This window comes from Dicentrarchus labrax, unplaced genomic scaffold (genome assembly GCF_905237075.1).
Source record: "Dicentrarchus labrax unplaced genomic scaffold, dlabrax2021, whole genome shotgun sequence".
NCBI lineage: Eukaryota > Metazoa > Chordata > Actinopteri > Moronidae > Dicentrarchus > Dicentrarchus labrax.
Genome location: NW_026136914.1, coordinates 3,884 through 21,566, shown reverse-complemented (window position 1 = coordinate 21,566; position 17,683 = coordinate 3,884). Strand labels below are relative to the sequence as shown.

The following is a 17,683-nucleotide window of genomic DNA, read 5'->3' as shown; positions in this document are numbered from 1 at the left end:
ATTCCTCCTCTCTTCTCATCAGGTGTCGTCTCCACTCCCATCATAGAGGTTGTCTCCAATAACAGTGGAAGTGTAGTTCTACAGTGTGAGTCTAAAGGCTGGTATCCAGAGCCTGAGGTGGTCTGGCTGGACGGTGAGGGAAACCTCTCTCTGCTGGACCTACAGAGACAGTCAGAGGTCCTGATGACCTCTATACTGTCAGCAGCAGAGTGACTGTGGAGAAGAGACACAGCAACATCTTTATCTGTAGAGTCCAACAGAAGGACATCAACCAGACCAGAGAGACACACATCTATGTTCCAGGTTATAAAGAGCTCTAAATATATTAAACATATTGTCACTGTTGAGCTCTAGTTTGATTCAATAATGTCATTCTGTTCTCTCTTCTATCTTTTCATCTGATTCATTCACAGTTCAGTCGTCTCCTGGTGGAATTTGGATCATCGTCAATCTTCTTTGCATTTTTGTGGTGCTCCTTATTATGATGCTGATAAACTGTAAGTCACATATTTATTTTCCTTTTTTATTCCAAGTTCCTGTCAGAGCTCTTTATTGACATACATACAGGCATAACAACAGTAACTAAGCAAACAGTCTGAAATGATCTTCACTGCAGGAAATTTGGGGAAAATGGAGGAAATAAAAGAAAATGTGTTTCTTTCAAAAGTTTTCTCTCATTTGGAAATGTTCTGTTTATGAAAGTCACTGTGATGTTAAAAATATTCCAGTTCATTTATCATATTTTTGTTCTGCTTGTGTAGTTTTCTCACTTTAACACTCATTCATTGATTAGACAAAAACACATGAACACAACAACTTCAACACTTTCCTGTTTCTGTTGGTTCACAGGCACAAAGTGGATCCTGAGGAATGGAATTAAACTGGAAGGAGATGTAACACATGGTGTGAAACAGTCAAAGTTAAAGGTCAAAGGAAAGCCAAAAGTCCAGAAGTGTGATGTAAATATGAATGCAGCTCAACTCCAGCTCTTAGTCGAGGGAAATCAGCAACAGGAGGACCAGAGAGAGCAACTGGACAGAGTTCAGAGATCGCAGACAGAGGAAACATCAACAGCAGGAAATAACACTGAAGACACTTTAAAACACAGAGAGACGCAGCGTTGAACGACGTGGACTAAAAACCTCCTGTAGTGACCGAGAACGAGGAGGAAATCATTGTGACACTGGAGGATATTCTCCATCTTTTCCTGCTCTACCATCACGCTGAGAGAGAATGATGATGTTGTTTGTCTTCCTAGTTTACAATCTATCCATTGTGACTTTGTTTTCAGTCTATGTGAGCAGGTGTTGTCTTTGAGCCAGTGAAAAGGCTGCAGACACACAGTGAAGAAGGGAGATCTTAATGATGTTGGTGTCCAGTCTAAGATATGAGCTGTGACTGAAGATTCCTGCTTTCATTTCATGGATTGTATCAAAGTTCCCACTTTAGCACTTTAAAAGAATCTGAACTGTTTTGTAAAATGTCAACAGGTTGTGTACAAAAGGCTGTGACTGTGTTTAATATTCATTATTATCATCATCATCCATTCTCATCTCTTTGAACACAGAACTGTTCACTGACAGTTTCTTTATGTGTTCATTTTATGAGTTTATCTACAAAAGAAAAGTCTGCATTGTTCTCCTTACACTGTGTGCTGGTTGAGATTTGTCCTGTAAGGAGCTGTGGATGTGACAGGATGCTCCTTTAGTTTCTGGTTTTAGTGACAATGAAAATACTGATCTTGGCATTAACCTCTGTTCACATTTTAGTATTTATTTCTGCACTTTTCTGTATTTATAATTCCTTAACTGCTGTCTGTAAGTCAAATTAAAGCTTTCTTGTACTCGACACTATTAAAACTATCAATAGATCATACTCTCATTTATTATGTCATTGTGGTCATTTTCATCATTGTCAGTAATTCAGACACTATTTGACTTTACATTTGGAACCTTTAAAGTAATTTAACAATGTAATAAATCCTTAAAAACGTTATGTTCAATGGTCTGACTGATAGAAATAGTCCATTTGTTTTCATTTAGGCAGCAGAGCTGGGGGTTAAAGAGTTAATTGGGATGATGTTGTTTGTCTTCCTAGTTTACAATCTATCCATTGTGACTTTGTTTTCAGTCTATGTGATATAATATTCTTTATACTTAATACTGTGATCTTCTGCACATTCCAGCAAAACCTGTAAATCGTCCATATAATGTAATATAATCATTTTAGCATCTTATAATAATGTTTATGTACTAAGTGCTTCACATAGGACCACAACTTCATAACAACTTGATCATTTTGGTCATTTGTATTTAGAGAACAATTCTTATCATGGCTGCCACTCAAGTACTTCCTTCTCCTTGAGAGAGAGAGAGAGAGAGAGAGAAATTACTGAAGATGTCAAATCAATATCTTGTCATACATATTGAGTACACACAGTTTCTGTTTGCCAGTATTTTCTTGTTGTTGTTTATCTCCTCATTGTATTAATGAACATTATTATTGACTGAATGTATTCTGAGAGAGACATTGCACTGCCCTGAGTTACACTGTATTACCATTATGGTGAGAACTACTGGAATCTTTATACTAATAACAACTACTGAAATATTTGTTTACTATATTTTATTGTTGTTGTTATTCTGATTGATCTCAGTATTGCTAGTTCCATTAGTTTAGTCGTATACTTTGTACATCCGTTTATACTTGACTAATAAAATACTTAATAACCTTTACTGGTGTGTTTATTTTAAAGTAATAATTCTTACAGCATTATTGTTCAAGAACAACTACAAAACGATATGATGATAGAAACATGAATCAGGTTCAACTCTAACTGGAGAGATCTTCTGTATAACATTCAAAATGTGTCTTTTAAATATACTAAAGTGTTTTGATGCCCTGATGATCCACAGAGGGAGAAGCTCTTGAACTGTAGGTTCAGTGTCCTCAACCTGGCAACCCAGGTGAGCTTCTAGTGTGGGGAGGAGAGATTGGGGGGAGACAACCTCCTACGATGTTTTAAATTTGGACTGCAGTACCCATTTTAAACACTTGCTGTCAGTCTTATTGCTCCTTTAATGATGTTGGTGTCCAGTCTGAGATATGAGGGCTGACTGAAGATTCCTGCTTTAATTTCATGTAGGAGAAGATAAGATAGACTTTATTGATCCCACACTGGAAACTCACTTGTTACAGCAGCTGCAGATAAAACTCAGAAGATAAGAAAGAAGATATGTAAACATTAAATAAGCAATTAACATAAAATGAAAACAATAGAATTAATTAATTATTGTGTAAATGTATGTATGTAGTGTATCAACGTTTCCACTTTAGCACTTTAAACTGTTTTATTTGTCCTACGAGTGAAAATGTCAAAGTTCTTTAATAATTCAATGAAAAAAAGCTTTATTGCTGAAAACATCATGAATGATGTCTGATTGGATTTGATCAGGTGTTCATCCTCCAGGAGACTCAGTCAGTCTGTTCTTCATGTCTGCAGTTAACTGCTTCATCCTCTATCAGCAGCTCTCCTCTTCCTCTGCAGGAATATGTCTCCTTATGAACAGCCACAAGAGGGCGCAACAGGCTTTCTGACAGACACACAACTAAACACTCAACAGTGTTTACTTTATACCTCAGTCTGTATAAATGAGCTGACTGGTGCATTCAAATAGTTAAAGTGTGGGAGACCAAACCTCGCCTCTGTTTGACCCCTGATGAGGGTTGAATCAATGAAAGGTCCAGTGTGTAACATTGAGGAGGATCTACTGGCACAAATGGAAGATAATAACTATGTTTTCATTAGTGTTTAATCACCTGAAAATAAGAATCAAACCAACATTCAGGCTCTAAAATACAGGAGGTTTTTAATAGTGTCCATATTAAAGGCATGGTCACTATCCTGGTGTGTTTGTGTGTGTTTAGATATTTTAGGTGAAACGTCATCCTGCTCTGACATTTTTACAACCACTGAATCTGGTTGTGTGTTTCCAGTTTGTGACGACTGACAGTTGGTTTTTATTGTATATTGTGTTGATAGAGTGCACATTATTTCATAGACGATGTGGCAACTTGTTTGTTGTTTATTCAGCCTCAAACTCTAAAAGTGAAACACTTGGTTTCACCCTGACTGAAAGTCAATATAAAGTCACACCCGTTATCTAACCCACAGTGAAAGTACACATTGTTTATCTGAGGTTGTCTTTGTGGATATTTTATTCTGGACTCATAGGATTGTTATATCAAACACTTAATAATACATTATTTTAGTGATTTCTTTCACATGCCATTATTCTATTTATTTATAGTGTGTTTCTGGGTTAAAAGTCAAACAGTCTTTTTCTGCAGTATTATTTCATTCATGTGGCTACAGTAGTGAACGCTGTGGTAATCTGGGACCAATCAGCATTTTACTTTGTATTCACACATATCCAACCTGCTTTCCTCTTGTCTTAACTACAATGTTCAACTCTGTTTTATTTGGTACTAATAAAACATTCAATCACATTGTTCAGGAGTTTATATGAACAGTAAAACCACCACTGTGTTCAACAAAGGTCTGAATCATTACACTGATTACACTGCGTTCAGTTATGATTGAGATATTTTAGAGTGAATTGATTTATTCTCATTTTCAGAACTCCAAGATGATTCACATGAAGGACAGACTGATCCTAAAGTGTGAGCTCAGTGACCACAGTGCGTTGGTCTTTCATCACACTGTAGTCCTCCTCACGCACTCTTCTGCCTATGCACCAAACAGCAGTTAAGAGTATTCGGCCTTCTTGAAGACCCTGAATGAAGTCCTGTATAGGGCTCCAGTATGGGACTCCATTGTTCTCCTGGGAGACTTCAACGCACATGTGGGCAATGATGGAGACACTTGGAGGGCCGTGATTGGGAGGAACGGCCTCCCCGAGTTGAACCCGAGCAGTGTTTTGTTACTGGACTTCTGTGCTAGTCATGGATCGTCCATAACGAACACCATGTTTGTACATAAGATGCTCGTAAGTGTACGTGGTACCAGAGCACCTTAGGCCAAAGTGAACTGGGAATGTCTGGAGGAGGCCCCTGTCCGAGAGACCTTCAACTCCCACCTCCGGGGGAGCTTCTCCGGCATGCCTGCGGAGGCTGGGGACATCGAACCAGAATGGTTAGTGTTCAAAGCTTCTATTGCTGAAGCTGCGGCTGTGAGCTGTGGTTTTAAGGTCTTGGGTGCTTCAAAGGGCGGTAACCCTCAAACACGGTGGTGGACACCGTTGGTCAGGGAAGCCATCCGACTGAAGAAGGAGGCCTTCCAGGATATGTTATCCTGGAGGACTCCTGAGGCAGTTGCAGGGTACTGACAGACCCGAAGGACTGCAGCCTCAGCTATGAGGGAAACAAAACAGCGGGTGTGGGAGGAGTTCCAAGAGGTCATGGAGAACGACTTTCAGACAGCACCCAGGCGCTTCTGGAAAACCATCCGACACCTCAGGAGGGGGAAGCCGAACCATCCAAGCTGTGTACACTTTAGTCAGACAGACAGACAGACAGACAGACAGACAGACAGACAGACAGACAGACAGAGATTTACTGCCAACTGCACATCAACTTAACCTCACAGTCAGATAGTTCTGTTCATCCCCACTGAGGAGGAGGCGGGGCCCTACAGAGCTCATGTCAGGGACCGTATATGACCTCCACTGACAAACACTGACAAACACTGAAATAGGAGGTGTGACTAGACCTCAACTTGTTTTTTTTGTGTTGTTAACTTCACTAAAATGGCCTCTCTGGGACCTTGTCTAACAGAGGAAGTTGAACGTGTGGCTCTCTTTGGGGTACCTGTCTTCAGGTGATCCTGATAAGTGGTCTCATAAAGCTGGTTGTTAACTGGTTCAGTGAACTCTGAGTTTATCAATGCAGCTACAAGAGTCATGAGGAAGAAGACAATCTTTTTAAATTTGTTTCTGTGCAGGAAGAAGTTGTAATGTCTGTAAACACAGTATGAACAGGACTAAACTTTATATGAAAACTATTCTAACAGTCGGATTATTAGTCATTCAGTCAGTGTTCAGTTACATCCTGTGGTTAAATAATACTGACTGAACTTATGAGAAACTCTTTAGAGACCAACAGAGACACAAACCCACAGACAGAGAGGTGGAGATAAATTGAGGTTGAGGTTGTGTGACATTTTAAGTGAAGGTACTTTCCTTTCAGTCAGTGTGAGAACAGAACAACATCACAGTGGAGAGTTTGCATCCATCACGCTGTAAGTCAGAGTTTCTTTTTAAAGTAAAACTTGAATGTTAAATGTTGGATTTGTCATCATTTCATTCTTTGACTGTTATAACAATGTGCAGATTATTTTATGGACAAACTCTCTGTGTTGTTTATTGTGATATCATTATAGTCTATATAAAGTGGACTCACACTGTTACGTAGACACTGAGTCTGTATTTTTATATTGTTATCATTTATTTTACAAACCTTTTATTGAAAGTTTTGAACTCTGAAAGACGATGAAGTGAAAGATTAAATATGTTTTTATCCTCCAACAGTGGAGGAGGAAGAACTCTAACAGTCAGTAAATGAAGCACTACCACAAAATACATAGTCCTTAATCAGTATTTTACTCATTTAATCAATAATCTACTTTCAGGATGAAGTACTATTAACAGTTAAAGGATAAATGTTACAGTTCTTTTAAATAAGAAATATGATTTATTGTATACTTATATATAGAAACATACATCAAATCAATATTTAGTTTTACAAACTCTCAGTATTTTAGTGTTTAGAAAGGAAATATTTGTATTTCGTAAATAATTATCTCATATTTCTGTTCTACAGTGTCACAGTCGCCTTCTTAAATGTGATGAAAATGTTTAAAATCAATAAGAATACTGTATCAGTGATTAATATTTAATAGGGACGTTCCGGTCCGAGTCTCTTTATATTGATTAGAAGCTGAGTCCCGATCCGATACTGTTTTAGATAATAGTGCACACTTCCAGTACATTAAAGTTACTGAAATCAATCCAGTGTACAGGCCTGACAAATGAATATCTCTGCACTAAGAAACAAAATGACTGTATCGAAGCTTAATGTGTTTTTTGTTGTTGTAAATAATAAACTCTGTAATCTTTGGTCTTATCGCGAGTGTTTCCTGCTTCAGTGAAGCTTTAACTGAGTGACTGAATGAACTGTTCTGAGGGTTTATTACTGTTTGGTGCATTCATTAGTTACTCTTTATGGCCTTTTGTAGTTTTGTCAACAAGAGGCTGTTTGGTTTGTCATTTTGGATGCAGAGGGAACTATGGGTGCCCACGAGTCTCCTCTTTTGCAGACTTTATGTGAATCTTGTTTGTTGCATGTGGTTTAAATGTGATATTTTTGTGTGTATTTGAATATTTCTGCATACTGGAGTCCATAAACAGTGTGTGAATGATACTCTGACTCTCTGGGGAGCTCCCTTTTCAACTGTTGTTGGTGAACTGACAGTAACACACAGAATACTGCAGAACAGAGAAATGAATAATAGCTGTTCGGGGGGCAGATTGATGATGATGGTGGAGTTTCCGTGTGGGCGGATAACTTTTACAAGCTGCAGATTATTTTCTCTGTTTGACTGTTGAACAGATAGTTGGTGTTTCACTCCAGTGTCTCACTGTTGTTGTTGTTGTTTTATGTTTTTTCCCCAGTCTTCCTCTTTACGAGGTAGAGCGGGTCGTTCACTGATCAGAAGGCGGTTCGATCCCCGGCTCCCCTGGCATGTCGGGGTGTCCTTTAGTAAGATACTGAACTGCATACATCGAGTATTTAATATATTTTGGAAAGAGTATTGTGATATCAGTCTATATGTGTATATAGTGTATACATATCAATTCCATAAGGATGTTACTGCATGAAGTGTCTGAGCACTGTCTTTACAGACCTTTACTTTAAATCTCCTGACAACAACAGCAGGCTGCTTCAATATAACCATACAGAGCTCTGCACACATCACACTGCTCGGATAGAACTCCATATTCTGCTTCTTTATCAAGGACACGTCCGGTTACCAGCGCAGATTTTGGCAAACTTAGAGTCTCATGTTTTATCCGTGAAACATTAATATATTAATAAATAATTTAAATAATTTATATTATATTATGATTATATCATATATATATATAATATATGATATAAATAAAAATTAATAGTATATATTATACTATATTATATTATATTATATAGTATAATATATAATAGTATATTTTATATTATATATTATATTATATTATATTATATTATATTATATTATATTATATCAAAGTCAAAGTCATAGTCAGCTTTAATGTCAATTTCTTCACATGCACCAACAACAACAAAGGAATCGAGAGGACGTTTCTCACTCTCCCACGGTGAAACAGATAAAGTGCACAGGCACACAGATAAGACATTTACTAATGCTAAAAAGATAGACAATAAAATATAAAACATACAATAATATAAAATATACAATACTTATGGTAGTGAAAAAAGGCAGTCGGTAACGGCAGCAAAAAAATCTGTGAGATATATTTGTAACAGTAACAGTGCAAAAAGAACAGTCAGTAAATGGCAGCCAATTTCAGCTGGAAGGGCACATACCCCACCAGATTTTTGATAGATTAAACATTAATGTATTAATAAATTATTTATATTGTATTATATATATATATATATATATATATATATATATATATATGTATATGTAATATCATATAATATGATATTATACTATATAATATTATACATATATATATTATAGTATAATATAATATAATATTATATTCTATAATATGGTATAATATAATATATATTATATATATGTATATATGTATGCATTGAACCCTTAATGCCAAGCGCAATGTTGTCTTAAATAAATGTTACAAATGTCTTTTCAATAATTAACAGTTAATTTCCTGTGAAATGATTGAGGAGTTAACATGTGAGGGCAGTTTGATGCTTTAAAGGGTGCATTTAGATACACAGTCCATCTTAATACAAACATACATTGAAAGAGTTATTGATCACTTTTTCCTGAAGTGATGCTCATTGGACAAATCTTTTTATCATGAAATTCAAACACTGATATTCTTAAAACAGACAAAATGTCTCCAAATATACAAACAGACTGTACAGGAGGAGAAGAATAGAAAAAGTGTATACCACATAACTTCAGGCATATTTCACTGGTTTGCCCCAGAACATCTGTGGTCAGACAACGTGCCACTTTGTTGACAGTTATATCTGTTAGTGAGACACAGCAGAGGACGAACTGAAAAACAGATCACACTTTGCACCAGAACATCTGTGTGCATGTACGTGCAACAACCTGGTTTGTGGTTTAGTCAGTGACAGGAAGTCACAGCAGAGAAGGAGCTGAAAACAGATGCACTGATACACCGAGACAGAGAGAAGAGAGACAGTAAAAGAAAAACTAAAATCAGCTCTACAGTTTCTACCCTGTTCAACCTCATTTTCCACTTTTTAAACAAGCAGACTAAAGGTTTGTGTCTTTCTTTATATTCAGGAGTCTACGATGCTGTATCCAAAGACAGAGCTCTGTGATGGACTGTCCTTCAGGACCTGCAGGGTTTTCATCATTCTTCTAACACAGTGTTTAACAGGTAATTTACACATAGAAACAGTCCAGTAACACATTGAGTGTGTGTGTGTGTGTGTGTGTGTGTGTGTGTGTGTGTGTGTGTGTGTGTGTGTGTGTGTGTGTGTGTGTGTGTGTGTGTAGGTGTGCCAGTACTGTACAGTTTTTGCATATATATTTATATAATTTCCTACATGCTCATTTATTTTTACACCATGTCACTACCTCCGGCTGTAACCTCAATATTCACATCTGTATAAAAAGCTGTATATAGTGTACATATAAAAATATCTTTTTTTGTTATTTAATGTGTATTTATTTTGTATCTATCTTATCTGCTGTGTTGTATCTGGAGCTGCTGTAACAAGTGAATTTCCTCAGTGTGGGATCAATAAAGTCAATCTTATCTTGTTACTGTACTCGATGATACAGGACTGCCATTCAAATGATGGTAGAGTCACATTTTATTCACACTCTCTGTGAGTTGTTGAGTTAGACATGAGGTCACATATTGACTGAGAAAAATAATAAATTAAATAAAGAATTAGAAAGAGGACAAAAAGACTTCCCCAGCCAGAGACATTTTAAAACTTTACACTTTATGCTGCTGTCTGATATTTGTGCTTGAAGCTCAAACTGTGATGAGTGTGAGTCAGATACAGACTCTGAGGCTCCAGCGGTCGATTGTCTTTGTTTTTGATGCTTTTTTATTAAATGTTTTCTTACTTTTAGAAAGTAAAAATGAATCCATTCAGTCTGATGACATGTATTATAACTATACTACTGTTTCTTGTTTGTTCTTTAGTTTGCGTTGCAGGGCAGTCAGAGTTGATTTGTTCACATCAACCAATCGTAGCCCTGCCTGGTGATGATGTCATTCTACCATGTTACCTTGATCCTCCAATCAGTGCCAGTTCTGAGACAGTGGAGTGGACCAGACCTGGTTTAGACCCAAAGTACATCCATGTTCACCAAGATGGACGACTGATACATCAAATTCAAAATCCATCTTATTTTCTCCGAACGAGACTGTTTGAGGATGAACTGCAGAATGGAAACGTCTCCATGAAAATCTTCAAAGTGAAAATCTCTGATGCAGGAAAATACTTTTGCTTCCTTGAACCAATGTTGAAGGAAGCTTCCATCCAACTCACTGTTGGTAAGTCAGACTTTCTGAAGATGATGAATTACACATTGTGGTGACTGTTGCTACTGATGAGATTGATAGACTGAGTCAAACTAGTTGGACGTGTGTTCTCCACACAGACAACTTCTTCATTTTGCAAAAAGCTTTATTCTCTTATAACAAAATACCAGAACGTGTATGGTTACACGGCCAAAAACTGCTCACCTATTTCAATCACAAAGAAAAAATCTAACTCTGATCAACCCATCTTGTAGAATCGGATCCAGCCTGTAAATGCTGCTTTTCCTTTTTACTCCAAACCTCTCAGACATCACTGCTTCAGTTTCACTGTGGGATCTTTCCTTCTGACTGAAGCGAATGATGGCAGACAAACTCTGACCTAATGAACCTTTCAACATTTCATGCTCCACCTTGGCTTCAGTATCTCCATGGGCATTTTCCAGACAATGCTTCCTTTTCTGACTCTCCCAGTGTTTTTACAATAATCACAAAAAATACATGCAAAATGGCAGCAACACACATTTCTGCTGACTGCAAAGATCAGTAATGTAACTTTATATTAGAAGTAAGCAGCCATGATAAGACACAAAGAAAACAAAGTCAAACAGGCAGAAGATGAACACTTTAAAATATAAAGTCAGAGTAAAATCAACATTGACTGGAAGAAACATTAAATGTTTCCTGTGGAGTTTTATTAGAAAGAAACATTTCTGTTAACATTCAGTGTTTCTTATCAAAGTACTTTGTGTGTTTCCTTCAAGTCTAACAATTATGTTGAAAGCTATATTAGGGAGAGCATGTTTAGTCACCAGCAATCTTCTTCCTGTCTTTGCTGCTCCAGTGCAGTGTTTATTTGGCTCATTACTGCCACCTGTAGGTCACATTGTTAGATAGATAGATAGATAGATAGATAGATAGATAGATAGATAGATAGATAGATAGATAGATAGATAGATAGATACTTTATTCAACCTGAGGGAAATTCAAGTATCCAGTAGCATACAAAATACAAAACATACATTAAACATACATTAGACTAAAATTAAAATCCCTAACCTTAAGAATAGAATTAAAAATAAAATAGAAGATAAAATAGAAAGTATTATATATATAGATATATATATAATATATAAAATTAACAGTAGCTACAATAAATGGTGCGAACAGTGCAAATGGAAGTAAGTAAGTAAAACAGTGCAAATGGATGTGCAAAATACAGATAGAAATTGTCCATTGTCTATTATCTATTGTCCTCCCTGCCTTTACTGAGAGCTGTTGTACAGTCTGATGGGGGGACGAAAGAGTTTTTGAGACTGTTGGAGCTCGACTGGGACAGCAGTCTGCCACTGAACACACTCCTCTGCCTAGTGAAGGTGTCGTGCAGAGGGTGGTTGTCCAGTATGGACAGCAGTTTGTCCAGGGTCCTTCTCTTCCACTGTCACCAGAGAGTCCAGCTCTGTGTCCACCACTGAGCCAGCTCTCCTCACCAGTCTGTCCAGTCGACTGGCGTCTCTCTTCTTGCTGCTTACTCCCCAGCAAACCACAGCATAAAAGAGCACGCTGGCCACCACAGACTGGTAAAACATCTGCAGTAGTTTTTTGCAGATGTTGAAGGACCCCAGCCTTCTCAGGAATTACAGACGGCTCGGCCCTTTCCTGTGTAAAGCGTCCGTATTTGCCGTCCAGTCCAGCTTGTCGTCCAGCTGCAGCCCCAGATATTTATAGGTCCTGACCACCTCCATCGACCCCCTCCATGGACACGGGTGTGAGATGTGGTTTCTTCCTTCTGAAGTCCACCACCATGTCCTTGGTCTTGGAGGTGTTCAGCTGCAGATGGTTACTATCGCAACTATCGCAGTGTTGAGTATTGAGTATTTCTGCATGTGGCAGAGCCCAGAGTTATGCTGGAAGTCAGATGTGTACAAGGTGAAGAGGACGGGGAGAGCACGGTCCCCTGTGGTGCTCCGATGCTGCTGACCACAGTGTCTGCAGCACAAAAACGTGATTCTCACAGCGCCGCTCTCCTTGTCCAGATGAGAGTGGGCCCTATGGAGGAGATAGAGGATAGCATCCTCCACGCCCACCTTCTCCTGGCATCCAAACTGCAGTGGATCTTGTGCGTGGTGGACCTTCCAAATTATCAGAATATTGCTCAATTTGGCAAGATAATCTTAAAATTTATAGAAAGGCCCTCCGTAATGCCAGAGGAGCCTATTATTCAGCACTTATAGAAGAAAATAAGAATAACCTTAGGTTCCTCTTCAGCACTGTAGCCAGGCTGACAGAGAGTCACAGCTCTATTGAGCCACATATCCCCATAAACTTAAGTAGCAATGACTTCATGAGCTTCTTTTATAATAAAATTATTACTATTAGAGAGAAAATTAATCACCAACTGCCATCAACAGTTATCAGTGGCTCTCCAAGTTCAGGAACTTTAACAAATGTAAAATCATATATATATTTAGACTGTTTCTCTGCTATTGATCTCCATCAGTTAACTTCAATAATTTCTTCATCGAAGCCATCAACTTGTCTATTAGACCCGATCCCAACTAGGCTGCTTAAAGAAGTTGTTCCCTTAATTGGCACTTCTTTACTGGATATGATTAATCTTTCTTTATTATCAGAATTTGTACCACAGTCCTTTAAAGTAGCTGTAATTAAACCCCTTCTTAAAAAGCCCACTCTTGACCCAGGGGTTTTAGCCAATTATAGACCGATCTCTAACCTCCCCTTCCTCTCTAAGATTCTGGAGAAAGTAGTCGCCAAAGAGTTGTGTGACTTTCTTCATAACAATAGTTTATTTGAGGATTTTCAGTCAGGATTTAGAGTTCATCATAGCACAGAGACAGCTCTGGTTAAAGTTAATAATGACCTTCTGATCGCTTCTGACAATGGACTTTAGATTAGATCTTAGTGCTGCATTTGACACCATTGACCATAATATTCTTTTACAGAGACTTGAGCATCAAATTGGCATTACAGGAACCGCACTAAGCTGGTTTAAGTCATATTTATCAGATCGTTCGCAGTTTGTACATGTTAACGATAAATCTTCAATAAATACTACAGTTAGCCATGGAGTTCCACAAGGTTCTGTACTTGGACCAATATTATTTACTTTATATATGCTCCCTTTAGGCAATATTATTATAAATCACTGCATTAACTTTCACTGTTATGCAGATGATAAGCAGTTATATCTATCGATTAAGCCCGATGAAATTAACCAATTATCTAAACTACAAACATGTCTTAAGGACATAAAATCCTGGATGACCTGCAATTTTCTGATGTTAAACTCAGAAAAAAACAAAATTCTTGTTCTTGGCCCCAAAAACCTTAGAGACTCACTGTCTAAAGATATAGTTACTCTAGATGGCATTACCTTGGCCTCTAGCACCACTGTCAGAAATCTTGGAGTTATCTTTGATCAGGATTTGTCATTTAATTCCCACATAAAGCAAACCTACAGGACTGCATACTTTAATTTACGTAATATTACAAAAATTAGACACATCCTATCACAGACAGATGCAGAAAAACTAATCCATGCATTTGTTACTTCAAGGCTGGATTACTGCAACTCTTTATTATCAGGCTGCCCCAATAAGTCCATTAAAACGCTCCAATTAATTCAGAACGCTGAAGCACGAGTACTGACAGGAACTAGAAAAAGAGATCACATCTCTCCTTTACTAGCTTCTCTGCATTGGCTCCCTGTAAAATGTAGAATAGAATTTAAAATCCTCCTCCTCACCTATAAAGCTCTTCATGGTCAGGCCCCTTCATATCTTAAAGAGCTTATAGTACCCTTTTACCCCTCTAGAACACTACGTTCTCTGAATGCTGGGCTACTTGTGGTTCCTATAGTCTCTAAAAAGTAGAGCAGGGGCCAGAGCCTTCAGTTACCAAGCTCCTCTCCTGTGGAACCAGCTTCCAGCTGTGGTTCAGGAGGCAGACACCCTCTCCACATTCAAGAGTAGGCTTAAGACGTTCCTCTTTGATAAAGCTTATAGTTAGGGCTGGATCAGGTGAGTCCTGAACCAGCCCTTAGTTATGCTGCTATAGGCCTAGACTATCGGGGGATTTCCCATGGTGCACTGAGCTCCTCTCTTCCTCTCTCTTTCTGCACTCATTCATGTCCCATTAATGCATGTTACTAACTTCACTTCTTCCCCCGGAGTTCTTGTGCTTTCTCGTCTCGCAGGTTCTTATCGATCCTGGTGGAGCCTCCTGCCATGGTCCTGCTAGATTGCCATTGCCAATACTGTTGTTGCTGTGCACCTGTCTGTCTGTCTGTCTGTCTGTCTGTCTGTCTGTCTGTCTGTCTGTCTGTCTGTCTGTCTGTCTCTCTCTCTGTCTCTCTCTCTCTCTCCCTCTCACCCCAACTGGTCGAGACAGACGACCACCCACCTAGAGCCGGAGGATCTGTCCTAGGTTTCTGCCTTTTAACAGGCAGTTTTTCCTTGCCCTTGTCGCCAAGTGCTTGCTCATGGTGGTACTGTTGGGTTTTTGGTCTAGACCTGCTCTATTTGAAAAGTGTCCTGAGATAACTTCTGTTATGAATTGGCGCTATACAAATAAAATTGAATTGAATTGAATTGAATTGAATTGAATTGAATTGGACTGGACCTGGGGTCTAAGGACATGCAGCGGCAGCCCTTCAAAGGTCTTCATAATGTGTGACGTCGGTGCTACTGGTCTGAAGTCACCTGGGTCCTTGGGGTGTATTTTCTTAGGAACCGGGATGAGACATGAAGTCTTCCAGAGCACTGGGACCCTCCCCAGTTGTTCATTGTGTCACCGGCACAAGATAAAGCAAATAAAGACCCACTGATAAAAACACTGTTTCACAGCACTTACAGAGGTCAGAAACACCACAGGGTGCATTCAAAGGTCCAGTGTGTGAGAGTTATGGATCTCTACAGAAGTGGAATTAAACTCTGTTTGATAAGTATACAATCTCCTGAAGGATTAAGAATTGTTGTTACTTCATAATGAGCCTTTAATATTGCCATGGAGGCAATCATATTAAACCACCATCTTTCTACAGTAGCCCAAAGGGACAAACTAAACACTTGCTGTAGATACAGACTTTTATGTTTTTCGTGGCCACCGTAGTTTTTCCTTCATGTGTGGTTGAGTCAGTGGGTTCAGTTGGTTGCAATCTGCAATCTCACTGCTAAATACTACACACCTTTAAATTGCACATCATAACAGTTGATCGTGATGATCTTGATGAAGCAACGGGCATAAATACATTCAACATGTTTGTTCATTCAAAGAGTTTAAAGATGTTTTGGTGAAAAATGTTAAGTTGTAAACTTTTTATAATATATTTAAACTTTGATACAAGTTTGATCTTAAAATTCCTCCTCTCTTCTCATCAGGTGTCCTCTCCACTCCCATCATAGAGGTTGTCTCCAATAACAGTAGAAGAGTAGTTTTACAGTGTGAGTCTAAAGGCTGGTATCCAGAGCCTGAGGTGGTCTGGCTGGACGGTGAGGGAAACCTCCTCTCTGATGGACCTACAGAGACAGTCAGAGGTCCTGATGACCTCTATACTGTCAGCAGCAGAGTGACTGTGGAGAAGAGACACAGCAAATACTTCATCTGTAGAGTCCAACAGAAGGACATCAACCAGATCAGAGAGACACACATCTATGTTCCAGGTTATAAAGAGCTCTAAATATATTAAACATATTGTCACTGTTGAGCTCTAGTTTGATTCAATAATGTCATTCTGTTCTCTCTTCTAACTTTTCAGATAATTCATTCACAGTTCAGTCGTCTCCTGATTGGATTCTGATCATCGGCACTCCTGTTGGTATAATTGTGCTGTTCATCATTATCATCCTGACAATATGTAAGTCGCATATTTATTTTCCATTTTCTTTCCTCTGAAGTTCCTGTCAGAGCTCTTTATTGACATACATACAGGCATAACAACAGTAACTAAGCAAACAGTCTGAAATGATCTTCACTGCAGGAAATTTGGGGAAAATGGAGGAAATAAAAGAAAATGTGTTGCTTTCAAAAGCTTTCTCTCATTTGGAAATATTCTGTTTATGAAAGTGACCGTGATGTTAAAAATATTCCAGTTCAATTATCATATTTTTGTTCTGATTGTGTCGTTTTCTCACTTTAACACTCATTCATTGATTAGACAAAAACACATGAACACAACAACTTCAACACTTTCCTGTTTCTGTTGGTTCACAGACACAAAGAAGACCCGGGACTAAGTAATTTCACAGAGGCAGAGATGGATGAACAGCAGGATGTAAAAGAGGCAGCGTTTGTGATTCCAAGAAATCCAACAGTGATGATGATGTTGTTTGTCTTCCTAGTTTACAATCTATCCATTGTGACTTTGTTTTCAGTCTATGTGAGCAGGTGTTGTCTTTGAGCCAGTGAAAAGGCTGCAGACACACAGTGAAGAAGGGAGATCTTAATGATGTTGGTGTCCAGTCTAAGATATGAGCTGTGACTGAAGATTCCTGCTTTCATTTCATGGATTATATCAAAGTTCCCACTTTAGCACTTTAAAAACTGTTTTGTGAAATGTCAACAGGTTGTGTACAAAAGGCTGTGACTGTGTTTAATATTCATTATAATCATCATCATCCATTCTCATCTGTTTAAACACAGAACTGTTCACTGACAGTTTCTTTATGAGTTCATTTTATTAGTTTATCTACAAAAGAAAAGTCTGCATTGTTCTCCTTACACTGTGTGCTGGTTGAGATTTGTCCTGTAAGGAGCTGTGGATGTGACAGGATGCTCCTTTAGTTTCTGGTTTTAGTGACAATGAAAATACTGATCTTGGCATTAACCTCTGTTCACATTTTAGCATATTTATGCTTCTGCACTTTTCTGTATTTATGATTCACTGACTGCTGTCTGTAAGT

General features: G+C 38.3%; 1 protein-coding gene and 1 long non-coding RNA gene across 2 annotated transcripts; both read left to right on the top strand.

Moving 5' to 3' along the window:
• The first annotated feature begins 23 nt into the window (after positions 1-23).
• On the top strand, positions 24-2,735 carry LOC127360672 (uncharacterized). Its single transcript, XR_007883885.1, has 3 exons — positions 24-303; positions 414-497; positions 850-2,735. It is a non-coding gene; the product is annotated as an uncharacterized LOC127360672 (long non-coding RNA).
• Positions 2,736-6,197: 3,462 nt separating this feature from the next.
• On the top strand, positions 6,198-17,321 carry LOC127360671 (butyrophilin subfamily 1 member A1-like). The gene is made up of 7 exons (XM_051395119.1): positions 6,198-6,259; positions 7,692-7,769; positions 9,548-9,644; positions 10,425-10,778; positions 16,163-16,444; positions 16,540-16,638; positions 16,995-17,321. Exons 3-7 carry the CDS (start codon positions 9,557-9,559, stop codon positions 17,015-17,017), a joined length of 846 nt encoding a protein of 281 aa, XP_051251079.1. The 5' UTR covers positions 6,198-6,259; positions 7,692-7,769; positions 9,548-9,556; the 3' UTR covers positions 17,018-17,321.
• The last annotated feature ends 362 nt before the right edge of the window (positions 17,322-17,683 follow it).

Excerpts from the sequence above, each read along its gene's own strand:
- LOC127360671 (XM_051395119.1), top strand. The coding sequence starts at position 9,557 with ATGCTGTATCCAAAGACAGAGCTCTGTGATGGACTGTCCTTCAGGACC. Across the intron at positions 9,645-10,424 it reads TCTAACACAGTGTTTAACAG|TTTGCGTTGCAGGGCAGTCA; the intron begins GTAATTTACACA and ends TTTGTTCTTTAG. Across the intron at positions 10,779-16,162 it reads TTCCATCCAACTCACTGTTG|GTGTCCTCTCCACTCCCATC; the intron begins GTAAGTCAGACT and ends TCTTCTCATCAG.